The following is a 15,713-nucleotide window of genomic DNA, read 5'->3' on the forward strand; positions in this document are numbered from 1 at the left end:
ATGATGAAGCTGCTCCTCCTTCTCAGCCTGGTGGCTCTCTCCCAGTGCCATGTGTCCAAGTGAGTATCGGGGTGGCTTGCAAGAGCACGGTCACGCTGCAACGGGGCACCCCAGAGTCCGGCCTCTCTCATCTCCTTGAGGTCTTCTGAGCCAGGGCAGTGCCCCTGGCTCCCCAAGGGCGGGGTGGCCCCATGGATCCCACACCAGGCATTTCGGGGACCGCTGCAAGAGACATCCCCGGAYTCACATAAGGGCATTGCAGAGCTCAGACCCACTGCTCCCTGGGGCAGAGAGGCCACCCAGSCCTGGGGGACAGTCCCTTCCCTGGCACGAAGGACTGCGCAGCCCTCCAGCCCGGGGCTGGTAGCTGCTCTTCATTGCTGAGAAGCTCCTCTCTCGCTCCTCGCCATGCAGGATCTCCCTGAGGAAAGGCAAGTCCCTGCGGAAGGCCCTCAAGGAACATGGCCTGCTGGAGCACTACCTGAAGCACAACCCTTACAACCCGGCCAGCAAGTACTTCCCCTCCCTGGCCACGGTCACCTCTGAGCCTCTGACAAACTACATGGATGTGAGTAGAGCGGAAGGGCGGCAGCGCGGGGGCCGGTGCAGCCTGGGCAGCCCGCCTGCTCACCAACGCCTTATCCGTCCTGCTTTCACAGATGGAGTATTATGGCACCATCTCCATCGGCACCCCGGCGCAGGATTTCACCGTCCTCTTCGACACCGGCTCCTCCAACCTGTGGGTGCCCTCAGTGTACTGCTCCAGCGAGGCCTGCAGTACGTGTCCGGCGGCGCCGCGGCCCGGGGAGAGACCCCTTCCCCACACCCTGCACCTTGCAGCACTGTCACCTTCTCCTCGGCCCCCGTGGCCACAACGCAGCCAGGTTGTGACTGTCTCTGTCCTCTGTCCGCAGCCAACCACGACCTCTTCAACCCAGCAGACTCCTCCACCTTTGAGAGCACCAACGACTCTCTCTCCATCCAGTATGGCACCGGCAGCATGACTGGGTTCCTTGGCTATGATACCGTTGAAGTAYGATAGAGACAATTCAACCCCTTGCCCTGCAACAGGGGAGATACCAGGCATTTCCAGTGCAGACCGAGGCACCTCACCTTCTCCCCCTCTCTCTGACCAGGTTGGGAGCATCACGGTCAGCAACCAGATCTTTGGCTTGAGTGAGACTGAGCCTGGCGATTTCTTCTATTACACCCCCTTCGATGGTATCTTGGGTCTGGCCTTCCCCAGCATCTCTTCCTCTGGAGCCACCCCTGTCTTTGACAACATGATGAGCCAAGACCTAGTGACCCAGGACCTCTTCTCTGTGTATCTGAGCAAGTAAGAAAGGGCCAGACCTCCTTGTTTTTGTAGTCCTCTCACACTAAATGGGCCCCAGCTGTGCGCAAGACCCAAGCCCAGGCCTTGTTCAAAACGCTCCTGTGCCTTGGTGGTGTCACACTGTGCCTAGTCACAGCTTCACGCAGGGCATTTGCTACCACCCCTTGTAACAGCTGCTCTGCCCGGGTGCCTGAGTCTTCTTCTCTTTCACAGCAATGACCAGAGCGGCAGCTTTGTCATGTTTGGTGGCATTGACTACTCTTTCACCTCTGGAGGCATCACCTGGATCCCTCTCTCTGCCGAAACCTACTGGCAAATCACCATGGACARGTAAACCCGCCGCAGCAGAGCTGGGAAAGGGGCACGTGGGCATGAAGGCACAGCCCTCTGCTCCTTGGTGGCTCCTGGCACCACGATGCCCATTCTTGYCCCTCTGCTCCAGCGTCACCATGAGCGGGGAGACCCTTGCGTGTGCATTCAGCTGCCAGGCCATCATTGACACGGGCACCTCTCTCTTGACTGGTCCCAGCGACGCCGTGGCTAACATCCAGTACGCCCTCGGTGCCGACTCCAACGGCGAGGTGAGAGCCCAGGGGAGCAGGCATGAAGTGTGGGGGAACTTCATGTCCAGCAAGGCTCGTGCTGCAGAGCCAGCCTCATTATGTCCCGGGAAGGGCTCGTGCCGCATGCAGAGCTACCAGAACCAAGTCAGGGGCTCTGTCTCCCTCTAAAGGCCAGATCCAATCTGCTTGAAAGCCCTTCCGAGCTGAAAGCCCTTCTCCAGGGCAGAAATGCAGCTAAACACCGGGGGCAACTCCATGGTTCCCTGGTCCTCCTCTCTCCCTGGGACTTTTGTGGCGGCTCCTGGCTCGCCTGCCCAGCCGCTGATCCCTGCCTGCTCCCTCTTCCCCACAGATCAGCTGCAGCAGCATCAGCAGCCTGCCCGACATTGTCTTCAACCTCAACGGCTACTCCTTCCCCGTGCCTGCCAGCAGCTACATCTTGCAGGTGAGCATCCTTGCATGGCAAGGAGCTTGGGGTGTGTACCCCTCGSACCCTCCACACAAGCCAGGTGGTGAATAATCCCTCCCTGGGGGAAAGGTGGGTTGGGAGGCCCTCAAGYCCTCATGTTTAGGGTTCCCTCTCTGCATAACTCTTACCAGCCGCTCTTGCCCATCAGCTCAGCTCGAGGGCTAGGGCAATCAAAGCACCCATAACCACTGGGCTCCTTGCTCTCGTCTGCAGAGCGAAGGGTCTTGCAGCCTTGCCTTCGAAGGCATGAACATGCCCTCCGAGTCCGGTGAGCTCTGGATCCTCGGCGACATCTTCATCCACGAGTACTACGTGATCTTCGACAGGGCCAGCAACAGGGTAGGCCTGTCCCCTCTGTCCTGAGCACAGCAGCACCGTGCAGTCGGCAGCCTGTCTCGGGGGAAAGCTGGGCTGCTCCCGGCCCGGCATCCGACACAATAAAGCACCACTAAGAGCACCAGTATGTCCGTGTCTCCCTGGGGAGGGCCGGTCCAGCCTGCTCCGGCGCTGCCAACATATTCTTGGGTTGTCCCTAACACAGGGACATAGGGYGGTCGTTTGGGTTGTCCTGCGTGACTGACCAACACGGGTTGTGCTTCCCCGGCTGAAGGGCAAGCCTTGGTCAGAACGGGAAGGAGGGAGGGCTGAGGCTTCCGCACGGAGCCCGCGGGGGTCCTGGCACGCGGAGGAGGCTGAGCTGCAAGTGACACATCAAGGGGCAACGTGGATCTGGGCGAGCAGAGAGCAGGTCGGGGCCTGACCAAGAGGCAGCAAAGCCCAGCGGTGTCCTGGGGCTCGGGGAGCCAGCCCCCGGGCTCCCGTGGTGGCTCTGGGGGGTGAGGGACAGCTCCTGTCCCCGTGTCCACGGATCCCACGCAGAGGCGGCCACCCCTGTGGTAGATGCGGGCAGACGGCAGCTTGCAGGAGGRCTTCTTGGAGATGTACCCGTCCCTCCTGGGGCTCAAGGTGGGCACCAGCCCCTGCAACAGGGCTGACGCACGGCCCCAGGGGAACAACCTGGACGTGTGGAGTCTCCTGGGCAGGTCCTGCTGCAGGAGTCCAGCAAATCAGTCCACTGACCAGGGCAACCCAGTCGGGGTTACCCCGATAGATACAGGCAGGACAAAGGGAGGCTTCCTAGTCCGGGGGCCCTGCCCTGCGCAGCCTCCCGCTGTGGACTGGAGCAGGGAGAACATGTTTGCCTTCCCTAGCAGTGACAGCGGGAGCTTTGTGCTGGTTGGGGATATTGCCGTGGGGCATCCCGGGCAGGAGGAGAGGAGGAGAGCAGAGGGATAACTCCGTGTTCTCGCTCTCCAAGCCGCCCGCCGCGCCGCGCTGCGCCGCCCAGCAGCAAAGGGAGAAGGTTCTGCAGCCAGCCCGCGCGCTCAGCGCGGCCTCTCCCCCGGGAGGTCACTGCCCTCCCGCAGCGGCGGTGCCGGCTGCTGCCCACCCCTCGCTTATCGCGCCYGATAGAGCCCCGCGCAAAGCAAACGCCGCGGCGGAGCTGATAGGGCCCGCGCCGTGTTTGTTCCTGGCACACAGGCCGGCCGCTCACAAAGTCCACCAGCGCGGAGCAGGGTCCGCCCGCCAGCGTGGGCAAGGGTCCCCGCGGCAGCGCGTGCACGCCGGGGCCGGGGCCGGCTCCGACCCACAGCCAGCACATGGGGTCCCCAGGCTCCTGCCGGCTCCCACCACCARCCCCTTGGCCGCAAAGCCGGCCCAGGAACCCCCACGACGCGGCTGCCCACCTGCAGCCTGGCGCCCCGAGCCCCTTTGCCCRCCCCGTGCTGGGCAAGTGACCGCGGCCAAGGCAGCCCAGCCCCACGCGGCGGGCCCAGCGCCTCCCACGCGCCTGTGCCAACAGCTCCTGCTGCCGCCCGGGGCCTCCACCGCGCGGGGCAGAGCCGGGGCGCCCAGGCAAGCGCTATCGTGGCCATCGGCACTCCTCATCCGGGTGCCCGGGGCGCCCACAGAAGGGCCGCGCCGCCGGCACAGTCCATCCGCACGCACCAGCGCGAGACGTCGCCATGAGGTGGCTCTTGGCCCTGGCGCTGGTGGCCGTCGCCCGGGGCCTGGTGGGCAAGTGAGTGGGGCGGGAAGGCGCCGCGTGGGGCGGGGGGCACGCGGGGGGCCTGGCCCATGGCCAGCTCAGCTGCAGCTCGAGCGCAGGGCGCGGGGTGGGTCATCCCTGCCCCATCTTCCCTCCTGGCACAGTGGGGATGGACGGYGCTGCGGGCAGCGCTGTGCTGTCACACGCTTGTCCTGAGCACCTTCTTCATGCAGGTCATCCGGCTAAGTCCAAGCCGTGGCTCCTCGGGGGCACGAATCTGGGCTTTGGGGCATTTTGTTTGTTTCCTAATTTCCTGGGAAAAAAAAAACCCTTCTTCCATGAATTTTGCACATCAGCCCCCTGAAAAACTCCGACCAGCAGCAGGGAAAAGCAAGTTCTCGGCTCCTGGAGACATGTATCTGCCCTGTCTTTAACTGCAGCTTTCTATCTCAGGTTGAAGCTGAGGAAGACCAAGTCCATGAGAGAAGCCCTCTCGGAACGTGGCTTGCTGCAAGACTTCCTGAGCAAACACCCACCGTCGCTGGCTGCCAAGTACTTCCCCACCGCAGCCGCCTCTGAGCCCCTGGCCAACTACATGGACGTGAGTGAGAGCGGAGCCGGGGCCACGGCGGCCTCCAGCTGGCACCRGGGGTGGTGGCGGGCAGGGGCACTGCGTGCACGGGCCCCTTGGGCACGCTTTGGACCAGCAAGGCTGGGCCTAGCGCTGCAGCGCGGCAGGTCTAAGGCGCCCGCTGTCCTCCTKCGGCAGCTGGAGTACGTGGGCACCGTGGCCATCGGCACCCCSGCGCAGGAGTTCGCTGTCCTCTTTGACACTGGCTCCTCCAACCTGTGGGTGCCCTCGATACGCTGCTCCAGCGAAGCCTGTGGTAGGTGGTGCCCGGGCAAGGCCAGTGGGACGCGAGCCCCTGGCGCTGCCCCGTGTTCCAGCCCACGCGGATCTGCTCTGCTGCCCCAAAGAGCGTCGCTAAATCAGCCAGTGCTCGCTGAGGCCACCCCGCTTTTGCCCTTGCAGCCGATCACCGGCGCTACAACCCAGCCCTGTCCTCCACGTACCGCGGCACCACCGACAGCATCTCCATCTGGTACGGCACGGGCAGCATGGTCGGCTACCTGGCCTACGACACGGTGCGGGTGAGTGCGCGGGAGGAAGGAGAGGCAACGCCGGGGGATGCAGCGGGGCAGGCTGAGGAAGGGAGTCACCAGCACCGCCCAGGTCTCTTTCCCTCCATGGGACACACAAGACACGCCTCATCCTCCCCGCTSTGCCACCCAGGTCGCCAACATCCAGGTGTCCAACCAGATCTTCGGGCTGAGCGTGGTTGAACCCGGCTCCTTCCTCTACTATATGCCCTTTGATGGCTTCCTGGGGCTGGCCTTCCCAAGCATCTCCTCCTCCAACGCCACCCCTGTTTTTGACAACATGATGAGCCAAGGCTTGGTCTCCCAGAATCTTTTCTCCATCTACCTGTCTCCGTAAGTCCAAGCTGGCCCCGGGCAAATCCTCGYGCAGCCTGGAGAGGCTGGCGCTGCAAAGCCAGCGCTCTACACAACGGGCAGGGCAACCGTTACTGCTGGGCAGAGCTTGGCTTTGATCCAGCCCCATTCCCAGAGCAGCTTTGAGCTCGTGCCTTGYCAGCCTTCCCCCCAGCAAGGCTCCCGGCTTGGAGCCCATAGAGCCCGCTCTGTGCACAGGGCGCTCTCCTGCAGAAGAGGAAGAGCAACCAGCTCTGCAGGGACGCAGCGGGCACCACCCTTCCATCCGCTCYCCCTTGCCCCCTGGTCCTGGCATCAGAAGTCCCCGGGGAAGGGCTATTTGCCACCGCTGTGGCAGGCAGCAGAGCAGCCCCCGTCACTGCCGTGGCCCTTGCTCTCTCCCTCTTGCCTCCCTCCAGTAACGAGAACGGCAGCTTTGTCATGTTCGGGGGCATCGACGACACCTATTTCTCCGGCAACCTCAGCTGGATCCCTCTGTCCTCAGAGACCTACTGGCAAGTCAAAGTGGACAGGTAGCACCCCTCCGCCCAGCTCGCGGTGCCGCCAGGTCCCCATGAGGACGCTCGCCGCACGCACGCCCCTTCTCCCCGCAGCATCACCATGTACGGCCGCCCCATCGCCTGCCCCTACGGCTGCCAGGGCATCGTGGACAGCGGCACCTCGCTGCTGGCCGGACCTCCCGCCGGCATCGGCAACATCCAGTACGAGCTCGGTGCTGCCCAGGCCAAGAACGGCTCGGTTCGTGCGAAGGGCAAGGACGGGGTGGGCGGATGGGGAATGGTCAAACCTAAGGCAGGGCTGTCGCCTCCCCCGACCCCGCAGTACATGGTGAACTGCGACTTCATCAGCCGCCTGCCCGACATCATCTTCATCATCAACGGCATCCCGTTCCCGCTGCCACCCCAGGCCTACATCCGCCAGGTAGGGACCCCTGCGAGCCTGGCTGCCGCTGTGCCACCCTGCACACCGCCCAGGGAGCCGCACAGCGGCGGATGGCCGGCACAGAGGGACTGGGAGACATCGGTGCTGGGAGGGCATCGCATCGGTGCCGTCCTCGCGGCCCGGGCGCTCACTGCCGSCCCCCCGGCCCCGCCAGCTGAAGGACGGCTCCTGCACAAGCGGCTTTGCGGCCTTCAGCCTCCACACGGCGGCCGGAGACCTCTGGATCCTCGGGGACGTCTTCCTGCGCCGCTACTACAGCGTCTTCGACAGGGCCAACAACATGGTGGGGCTGGCGCCCGCCCTGTGAGCGCGCCCGCGCAATAAAGGGCCGCCGAGGCCCGGCCTCGCTCCGGCCTCGCCGTCCGTCCCTCCCTCCGGCTCTGCGCCCGTCCCCGCGGAGCGCAGGACGCGGGGCATGAACAGCAGGGCAGCTTTATTGACGCTGCGAGGGGGGCCAGGCCCGTGCTCGGCCCGCAGGGAGAGGAACGCCAGCCTGCCCTCGTGCCCTGCTGTGGGCCGGGGGAAGCTCCGKGCCCGGCTATGGCCCCTGGGGGCCGCAACGGGGCACCCACCCTGGCATCGCCCCCCGGCCGGGGCATCTCCCCCCGTGCCCTGTTGTGTGAACCCAGCATGGGGGCGCATTCAGGGCCAGCCCTGCCCCTCGGCACCCCACACGTGCAGTGGGGAGCAGGGGCACCCCAGCACCCAAGGGCTCCACACCCCRTCCGCCCCACTGCGGACGGGGGCAGGTGCCCTCACCCTCCCTGTGCACCCACCCGCCTCGGTGCCCCCGCCACCCACCCGCCCCCAGGAGCCTCTCAGGCCAGCCCTGCTGGTCCTTCAGCCCCCCTCCTCCTCCTCCTCGCCACGCACATGCACCACGGAGGCCCCTAGAGAGCCGCGCGCCCCCCAGGAGGGTCCCTGTGAGCTGGAGGCAGAGCGGAGGCCTCAGCCTCCTCTGGAGGCTGCTGAACCTCAGGGCTGGAGCTGCCCCCAGGAGCCGCAGTGCCCGGGACAGCCGTGGGCGGGAGGGCCTCCAGCGGCCCCCCGTGCTGCCCTGGGGGGCTCGGCGCGGGCGGAGGGGACGCCGTGGGCACGGCGCCGGGGGGCCGAGTGTGCGGAGCGGGCGGGCTGGCGCGGAGCAGCAGCTGGGCCAGGCGGCGCGCGGAGCCCGTGGGGAGCGCGGCGCGGGCACGCGCGGTGGCGTCCTCGCCGGATGGGGAGGCGTCACGGAGCCGCGGCACCAGCGGGGCAGCTGCTGCTGGCACAGAGGGGCGCCTCTGGTGAGCACCCCGCCTCCCGCGCCCAGCGGGCCAAGCAGAGCTGGGCGCCCAAGGGCCCGGGGTACASCCAGCAGTCCGGTTGTGCAACACCCATCGCACGCGGAGCACGGGCACAGCGAGGGCGCAGCAGTGCCACGGCCGCGCCGAGCCTGCCGGCACCCCCGTTACCTTGGCAGGGCGGGCAGCAGGCAGCGGGGAGCAGCGCGGGCTCCRCGCAGGACTGGGGACACAGCCTCTTCTCGCAGCTCACCTCGCCCAGCTGAGGGCCAGGGCAAAGGCGCGGGGTGAGAGCGCTCCGCAGCACCCGCCCCACGCTCCCCGCGGCCTCGGCACCCAGCCCCACGCCGGGCAAGGGAAGGTCTCTGGTCCCCCAGCTGGAGCCCCTGCCCCACGCACAGCCCTGGGGCCGGCAGCTCTCCATACACAGCAGCGCCCACTCACCTGGCACGTGCAGCGGGTGCAGGGCTCACCCTCGGGGCTGAACGTCTGGCCGTTCACCACCTTCCTGCCCTCGTAGTTGCAATCTACAGGGAGCGAGGAGAGGACGCGGGGCAGCCGAGCGAGCGCCCGCGGGGCGGGCGGCCTCGCGGCGCCTTCCTCCCGCCGCTGCCCCGACCCTGCATCCAGCCTCTCGGCTCATCCCTCCGACCACCCTGCCGGGCTGGGAGAGCGGGCCCAGCCGTTGCCTGCAGCCCAGGGGGGCTGGGGGCCGCGGCTCTTACCCTTGCAGACGGGGCAGCATTCCCCTTCGGCGTGGAACGGGTACGTGCAGAAGATGGCACAGTGCACGGGCGAGCAGGCCACGGAGCCCAGCTGCAAGGCAGGGCAGAGGCACACGCAGAGGCTCTGCGTTAGCAAGGACTAGGGCAGCCTGTGGGTCCCGGGCAGGGCAACAGGGGCAACTTCAAGTCACTAAAAGATTTTATTTTTCCCTCTGCAACAGAGGGAAAAATAATGGACAGGATCTGGAAGGGTCCTTTCTCTGGATGCAAAGCCAAGGCTTTTACTTGCTAACACTTGCAAAAACCAAGCAGTGATTTGTGTGCTGATGATGCTCCCCTACACTTGCACACTTCAGTGCCAGGCTACCCCTGCAAAATAGAGGCCAGAGCACCCAGGGAACAGTGCCCACCYGCCAAACCCAGCCACTGCCGACGGTTTTGCTGCTGTTAGGAGGCCTACCCCCAGAAGCAGCCCTCACCAGGCAGATGCAGCTTAGACAGGGGTCCAGGACAGACGGGAACGTCTCGTTGTTGTAAAAGATCCTTCCCATGTAGGTGCAGCCTGTGGGGAGGAAACAGTGAGCTTCTGTTCCCCAGGTTGCTCAGCAGGGACTCCGGGCTGCCAGAGACTCCTCCAGTGAAACCCGGGCTCACTGGCTCCAGTGCTGCCCCAGGCTGGTGGAAGGAGCTCAGAGAGGTGACAGGGGTGKGCGGCCGCCACCTCTCCACCCCACACCCGCTGGCTCCCTCGGGCCCCGTCACCTGCTGAGCAGTCGGGACAGCACTGCCCGGGGATCCGGATGGGGTAGGGACACGTCTCCACGCAGTCCGTCCGCTTGCAGCTCACGGACCCATCTGCCTGCGAGAGAGAGAGACACTTGACAGAAGCCTAGGGCCAGCACCATGCCACCCGTCCTGCCCCTGCTCTGCTCCATTCCAGAGCTGGCTGGACCTCAGTGTTGGGTGCAGCCGTCTCTGCCAGGATCCCTCCACGGGGAAGGAGGAGATGCTGCCCACAAGGCAAGGTGTTTAAGGCCCACAAAGCCAGGGAGCTCCCTGGAACCAGGCAGGGAAAGGAGCGGTGTTGGCGACCCGCTGTCGCCAGCCAGCAGCTGTGACAGAGGCTGCTGTGCTGGGACTGCCATCCTGCTAGGAGGCAAACGCTGTGCCCGGGTCAGATGGAGCAGGGAACACGTGGGCTACGGACCACGAGCATSCCAGGCATCCCAAGGGAAGGTCTGTGTGTACTGGGAGCCTGCAGGCAGCAGGTGCAACAAAGGAAGCAGACAGAGAGGCGGTTTGCTTTGGTATCTAAACATCCTCTCGTTCCTTCCCAGACCCCTACCCCTGCAGCCTCCCCATGCCACGCAATGCCAGGGAGCCACGGGTGCAGCAGGGRATGGGCGCTGGCACCAGGAGCCATGCATGGGGCAGGGACAGGTAGGAGAAGTGAAGCAGAGCAGGTTCTCATTCACCTGGCAGATGCATAACTCACAGGGATCGCCCGGAGACCAGATCTGTCCGACGGGGAACTCCACGCCGTTGTCATCCACGAAGCAACCTGGCGGGCAGAGGAGAGGGTCGGCAGGGCCGAGCGGGGGCACGAGCGCGGCCACGGCGAGCCCTGCGCCCTGCTAATGCACACGTGCAGCACGGCACACACGTGTGCAGCACGGCACACACGTGTGCAGCACGGCACACACGTGTGCAGCACGGCACACACGTGTGCAGCACGGCACACACGTGTGCAGCACGGCACACACGTGTGCAGCACGGCACACACGTGTGCAGCACGGCACATGCAACTCCCACGTGCTGCCGCTTCCCCCTCTGCCCCACATTGTCCCCAAAGACCCTCCCTGCCCCCATGCAGCCCCTCCCATTCTCCTTATCCTCAGGTGACCCCCCACACCCTGTCCTCGGGCAGCTCCCTGCTCACCTGAGGGGGCCGGGGGGTCCCGGCAGGCGAAGCAGCACTGCCCGGGGCCCAGGTGCCACTCGTGCTGAGGACAGTCGAGCGCGGGACACGGGGCGAAGGAGCACTCCACCTCACCGCCCTGAGGAGATGAGGACGCGTCAGCTGCGGAGCCCGCAGCCCAGCTSAGCCCTCGGGGCAGGGCCTTTGCTGCAGGGCGCTGGTGGGACCCAGGGAAGGGCCAGATCCCCACGGCAGCGTGGAGGAGAAGGGCAGGAAACCCCATGTCCGGCAGCATCCCTAGGAGACTGCCAGACCCACGTGCCCTGCCCGGGACACCCACGCCGGTGGGTCCAGGAACCCACCTGGCAGACGCAGGTGGTGCAGTCATCCCCATCCAGACTGAAGCGGGCTCCGTGCACGTACGTGCGGCCGTGAAAGTTGCACTTTGCTGCGGAGGAGACAGCGGGTGAGGCCAGGGCTGGGATCAGCCGGGGATGGAGAGCAAAGCATGGATCCGTAGTTCCCATCCTTGGAAGAGCTACTTCCTTTGGGCTGCCCTCCTGCCCTGTGGGTGCTGTGGGGTGGCAGGACCCACCTGGCTGGCAGGAGCAGCAATCAGCAGCGGAGGAGCTGGGGCAGGGGCCTGGAGGGCACTCCGGGGAGATGCAGGAGACRTTGCCAGCCTGAGGAGGAGACAGCAGGGCCGCCGGGGCCATTACTTCATGGCCACAGGGCCAAGCAGGTAGGTGACRTGTCCCTTTCCCATGATAAACCCCAGCAGCACAGGACAAACCCCAGCAGCACAGCYTGGCCCACCCCACGTGCACCCTCAGAGAGGCCTGGGGCGGAGGCCAGGGGAGCTGCGGGGTGCCGTTCCAGCCCCAACGCTCGCACAGCGTCACCACCACGCGCTGCTCAGGGATGCCCGCGCGCCCGGCGCAGACTCACCAGGCACACGCACACCGTGCAGTTCCCGTCGGGCAGCGAGAAGACGTCCCCCTCGGCCCGGGCCACCCCGTCGTGCAGGCAGCCTGGAAGGGAGGCCCAGGGCCGGGTGAGGAGGCGCCGCGGCCGGGAGCGCAGGGCCACGGGCGGTGCGGCTCACCTGAGCAGCTGGGGCAGCAGCCGCCGTCGGGGGCGGGCAGCGGGTGGGAGCAGGCCGCGGGGCAGCTCACGGGCTCGCACAGCACTCGCCCTGCCTGCACGGGCAGGAGCGCGCTGAGCGGCGAGGCCGCGCTGAGCGGCGAGGCCGCGCGGCCGCCAGCCCGGGCAGCCGGGGCACTCACGTGGCAGGCGCAGCTCCGGCAGCCGGGCTCCGTCCAGCGCGCGCCCTGCGCCCGGGGGGCTCCCCGGTGCCAGCAGCGAGGCGCTGGCGGCGCCGGTGACGGCGCGGCGGGGCCGGGAGCTCCCTCCGTCCGCAGCACCAACACGTCCGCGGCGGGCGAGGGGGCAGCGGGGAAGGAAGGTGCCTGGGTGCCCGGAGCCGGCAGGTGGGGAGACGGGGAGCCCCTGGGGACCAGGAGGGGTCCCCCAGAGCCAGGAGGGAGCAGGAGGAGAGTGGGCGGGTGCTGCAGGGACTGCAGGATGGGGGACGGGGCCAGGATGGATTTGGGGAGCCCTAGGAGGGAAGAGGAGAGACGTCGCTTCAGAGGCACCGCAGCGCCCGCTGTGCCCCGCGCGCCAGCCCGCAGGAAGCGGTGCTCACCTTCGCAGGACACCCTGTCCCCGCCGAGGCGGTACCCGGGGCGGCAGGAGCACACGTAGCTGCCCGGCGTGTTGTGGCAGGAGTGCTGGCAGGCCCGTCTCTCCCCCGGCCGCCGGCACTCGTTGACATCTGGGAGACACGGGGACCGYGAGCCCGTAAGGTTTGCCCCATGGAACGGCCTCGAGCGCGCTCGGCACAGCGCCGGGCACCACGCACACGGCTGGCTTCACCCGGCGCTTTRCGGCACGGGCGGCAGGACGAGGGTCCCGCGCCGGCGGCCGCTGGAGCGCGGCACTCACCCACGCACGAGTGCCGGTTGCCGTGCAGGTGATAGCCCGGGCGGCAGGAGCAGCGGTAGCTGCCCACGCTGTTCCTGCAGCGGTGCTGGCACGGCGTGGCCAGGCACTCGTCCGTGTCTGCAAGGCCGAGGCGCGGGGTGAGGAGGCGGCGCGGGCGCCCCGCGGCGCTGCCCGGGCCCCTCGCCGCCCACCCTGGCAGCTGTGGCGGTCGGCGGAGAGCTGCATGCCCGGGCCGCACTCGCACACGAAGCCGCCCTCGGTGTTGACGCAGAGCCCCTCGCAAGCGGCGCTCAGGCACTCGTCGATGTCTGCGGGCAAGGGTGAGGAGCTGGAGGGACGGGGGCGCCAGCGGTGCCCCCGCGCCCCCGAGGGTCCCGCGCCGCTCACCCGTGCAGCGGACGCCGTTGGCCGTCTCCTGCATGGAGAAGCCGAGGGGGCAGACGCGGGCCACCTCCTGGCACCCGCCGTGGTTACAGGAGAGGTCGCAGCCGTACTCGCCGCACGTCCCGGGCGGCTCTGCAACGCAACCGCGCGGGCTGCAGGGCGCYGCTCCGAGCATCCTTGGCCCCCGGAGCCGCTGCACAGAGGAGCTGCCGCGTTCGGGGCTGCTTCAGCCCCGGCTGCGCTCGCTCCCTCGCCCATGACCGTCACGCTGCACGCGGAGCACAGCGCCAAGCCCGAGCCCCAGGGCGCCGCAGCTTGCCCAAGCCAGGCCTCCGCGCGGGCCCCTCGGTGCATGCTTGCTGCCCCGGGCCATGCCTCCGCCCCGCACACRCACCCACGCGGGAACGATGTGCCCRGCCAGAAAGGGCCCTGTGCCCGTGCCGGCGTGGGAGCTGCGAGCGCCAGCAGGGAACCAGGGGCGGGGGGTACCTGGGCAAGTGATGCCTTGCTCGCCATCCGGGCAAGAGCAGAGGTTAGGGGCGATGCACAAGCCGCTGCCGCAGCCAAAGGGGCAGAGTGCTGCAAAAAGCCAGGAGAAGCCGYGGTTAGAGTGGGAAAGGGTCCCCCCCCACACACACCCTGCTCCTCAGGACGCGCCACCTGGGCGCCCTTACTCACGCAGGGTGCACTGCCCGCTGCCCGGCGACAGCATCCACCCGGGGCAACATCCACTGCCGAAGCTCGAGAAGCAAACGTGCGGCCCCGCGCGGCGCCTGGCCGGGGGCGAGAGGCTGAGGCCGTCCCGCTCCCGGCGGGGACCAAAGGCCCGGGGAGAGGCTGGTACGGGGGGGCTCGCGGCCCCCGCCAGCCCGCGGGGACCCCTCAGCGCCAGGGCTGGTCACCAGGACAGAGAGCACAGGTGGAGGGAGCCAAGGCTGCCCGGGCAGCGATGCCCAGGTGCAGCGGGGAGAGAAAGAGAGGGAAGGGAGCGGGGCAGGGGCGGCGGGGGGACCCGGCTACCTCTCCACAGCAAAGCTGGCCGGCTTCTTCCTCGCGGGGTACACCCTGCCCTGGGCGCCGGGGAGGACCAGGGACACACAGGCAGCCTGGAAGAGCAGCTCGACCAACATGACAGGCGGCTGGAGCCGGTGGCACGCTCCCAGCGCCTGCCTTCCTGCCTGCCTGCCTTCCTGCTGCCTCGGCGGCACGGGCGCCTACCGCGCGCTGGCCCTTGGCCCTGCTCCTCCTCCTGCCTGCTGCGCCGGGAACAATGCGGGGGGTGGAGAGCGGGGAAGGGGCCCGCGGAGCGGAGCGYGCGGCGCGCGGCTCCCGGGGATGCTCGTGCGGCGCCAGGCATCGCGGAGCGGCCGCCGCGTGGGGAGGCTGCCCCAAGCGGGGAGGCTCCGCGGCGTCCGCGCGGCGTTGCGGGGGAAAGCAGCACAAACATCCCCCTTCTCTCCTTTCCCACATCTGGCAAGGCTCCGGCCTGGCCTCTCCCCACCCCTCCTCCTCCTCCTGGCGGCACTGGGCCGCTCGCCCGGCCCTGCGCCGGGACCCACCAAAGCGGAGCCTGCAGCAGATAAAGGGGCCGGGGGGAAGGGGGCAGCGAGGCGCCGGGCCCCCCGCTCGGCGCCAGTGCCCTGATGCCGGCAGGGACACGGGAGCTGTGCCCGGGGGGGCAGCAGGACCCCGCGTCCSGCTCCCTGCCCRGGCCAGGGGCCGCAGCGAAGGCCACACGTGGGTAATGATTGATGGGAGGGAGCAAAGGGCCGGCGCCGCTCGCTCGCATCCGAGCGCGGGGAGACGGGGCAGGCAGCGGCTGCCTGCAGCCCCGGCGCAGCTCTGCACCTCTGTCCACCTCCAAGGTGGCCCCCAATGCTCTTCTCTCCAAAGGGCTCTTCTGGCTCTCTGGGATCCTCCTGGCAAAGGCTGGGGAGAAGGACCACATCCCGCAGGAGGCTGAGGGAGCGCGCTGCTCCCGGAAGGTGGGAGCCAAAGGAAGCCTGTCTGCTTGCAGCGAGCACGAGCACAAAACGCAGGCTTGTTGCAAACGGTCACAGTCCATTTCTAAGCCCAAACACCGGCTCTCCGGGCAGAGACATGTCCAAATATAGCCCTCTCTATACAAATTCCTCGCAGAAACCGGGGCTTGCCTGATAGTTAGGCCCTGCGAGCCTGCAGCGACACGGACTCCATGTCCTACCTTCCCCTGGGAAACAGCGAGAGGGATGCGATCTCCCTTCCCTGCCAGCACTAGAGGAGGCAGAGAAGTGGAGGGCAAGGCTTCCCCTCATCGGCGCAGCTCCATCCAGTTCATGGCTGCACCGCGAGACCAGCAGCAACGTGCAGCCACGAGAGGGGACAGACGCGGCCGCGAGAGGAGAGCGAAGGGCCCCGTTGCGGAGCCCTGGCCTCCCAGGCATAGAGGAACACACACTAAAAGCTGGAGTGGGCCTGGGGCTTGAAAGGAAACTGCGGGAAGGACCGGGGCTGAGGTAGGGCAGGGGGTTCTGGCTCCCATCCCTTC

General features: G+C 67.5%; 3 protein-coding genes across 3 annotated transcripts; 2 read left to right on the plus strand and 1 right to left on the minus strand.

Annotated features, from left to right (window-relative positions):
• On the plus strand, positions 1-2,731 carry LOC112952719 (pepsin A-like). Its single transcript, XM_026045623.1, has 9 exons — positions 1-59; positions 415-568; positions 660-777; positions 915-1,033; positions 1,137-1,336; positions 1,550-1,666; positions 1,779-1,923; positions 2,252-2,344; positions 2,582-2,731. Exons 1-9 carry the CDS (start codon positions 1-3, stop codon positions 2,729-2,731), a joined length of 1,155 nt encoding a protein of 384 aa, XP_025901408.1.
• Positions 2,732-4,343: 1,612 nt separating this feature from the next.
• Positions 4,344-7,212, plus strand: LOC112952718 (pepsin A-like). Its single transcript, XM_026045622.1, has 9 exons — positions 4,344-4,451; positions 4,872-5,019; positions 5,188-5,305; positions 5,452-5,570; positions 5,713-5,912; positions 6,332-6,445; positions 6,527-6,671; positions 6,756-6,854; positions 7,030-7,212. Exons 1-9 carry the CDS (start codon positions 4,396-4,398, stop codon positions 7,180-7,182), a joined length of 1,152 nt encoding a protein of 383 aa, XP_025901407.1. The 5' UTR covers positions 4,344-4,395; the 3' UTR covers positions 7,183-7,212.
• A 503-nt stretch (positions 7,213-7,715) lies between these two features.
• VWCE (von Willebrand factor C and EGF domains) lies at positions 7,716-14,316 on the minus strand. The gene is made up of 19 exons (XM_026045635.1): positions 14,207-14,316; positions 13,865-13,959; positions 13,676-13,765; positions 13,190-13,318; positions 12,994-13,110; positions 12,803-12,919; positions 12,504-12,632; positions 11,904-12,416; positions 11,747-11,829; positions 11,394-11,481; positions 11,161-11,246; positions 10,820-10,937; positions 10,356-10,441; positions 9,643-9,739; positions 9,360-9,442; positions 8,881-8,971; positions 8,600-8,682; positions 8,327-8,417; positions 7,716-7,765 (listed from the first exon to the last, which is right to left on the minus strand). The coding sequence occupies exons 1-19, from the start codon at positions 14,314-14,316 to the stop codon at positions 7,716-7,718; spliced, it is 2,256 nt and encodes a 751-aa protein (XP_025901420.1).
• Positions 14,317-15,713: the final 1,397 nt, after the last annotated feature.

Source organism: Nothoprocta perdicaria, unplaced genomic scaffold, assembly GCF_003342845.1.
Source record: "Nothoprocta perdicaria isolate Ctin4 unplaced genomic scaffold, notPer1 scaffold_405, whole genome shotgun sequence".
In the NCBI taxonomy this organism is placed as follows: Eukaryota; Metazoa; Chordata; class Aves; order Tinamiformes; family Tinamidae; genus Nothoprocta; species Nothoprocta perdicaria.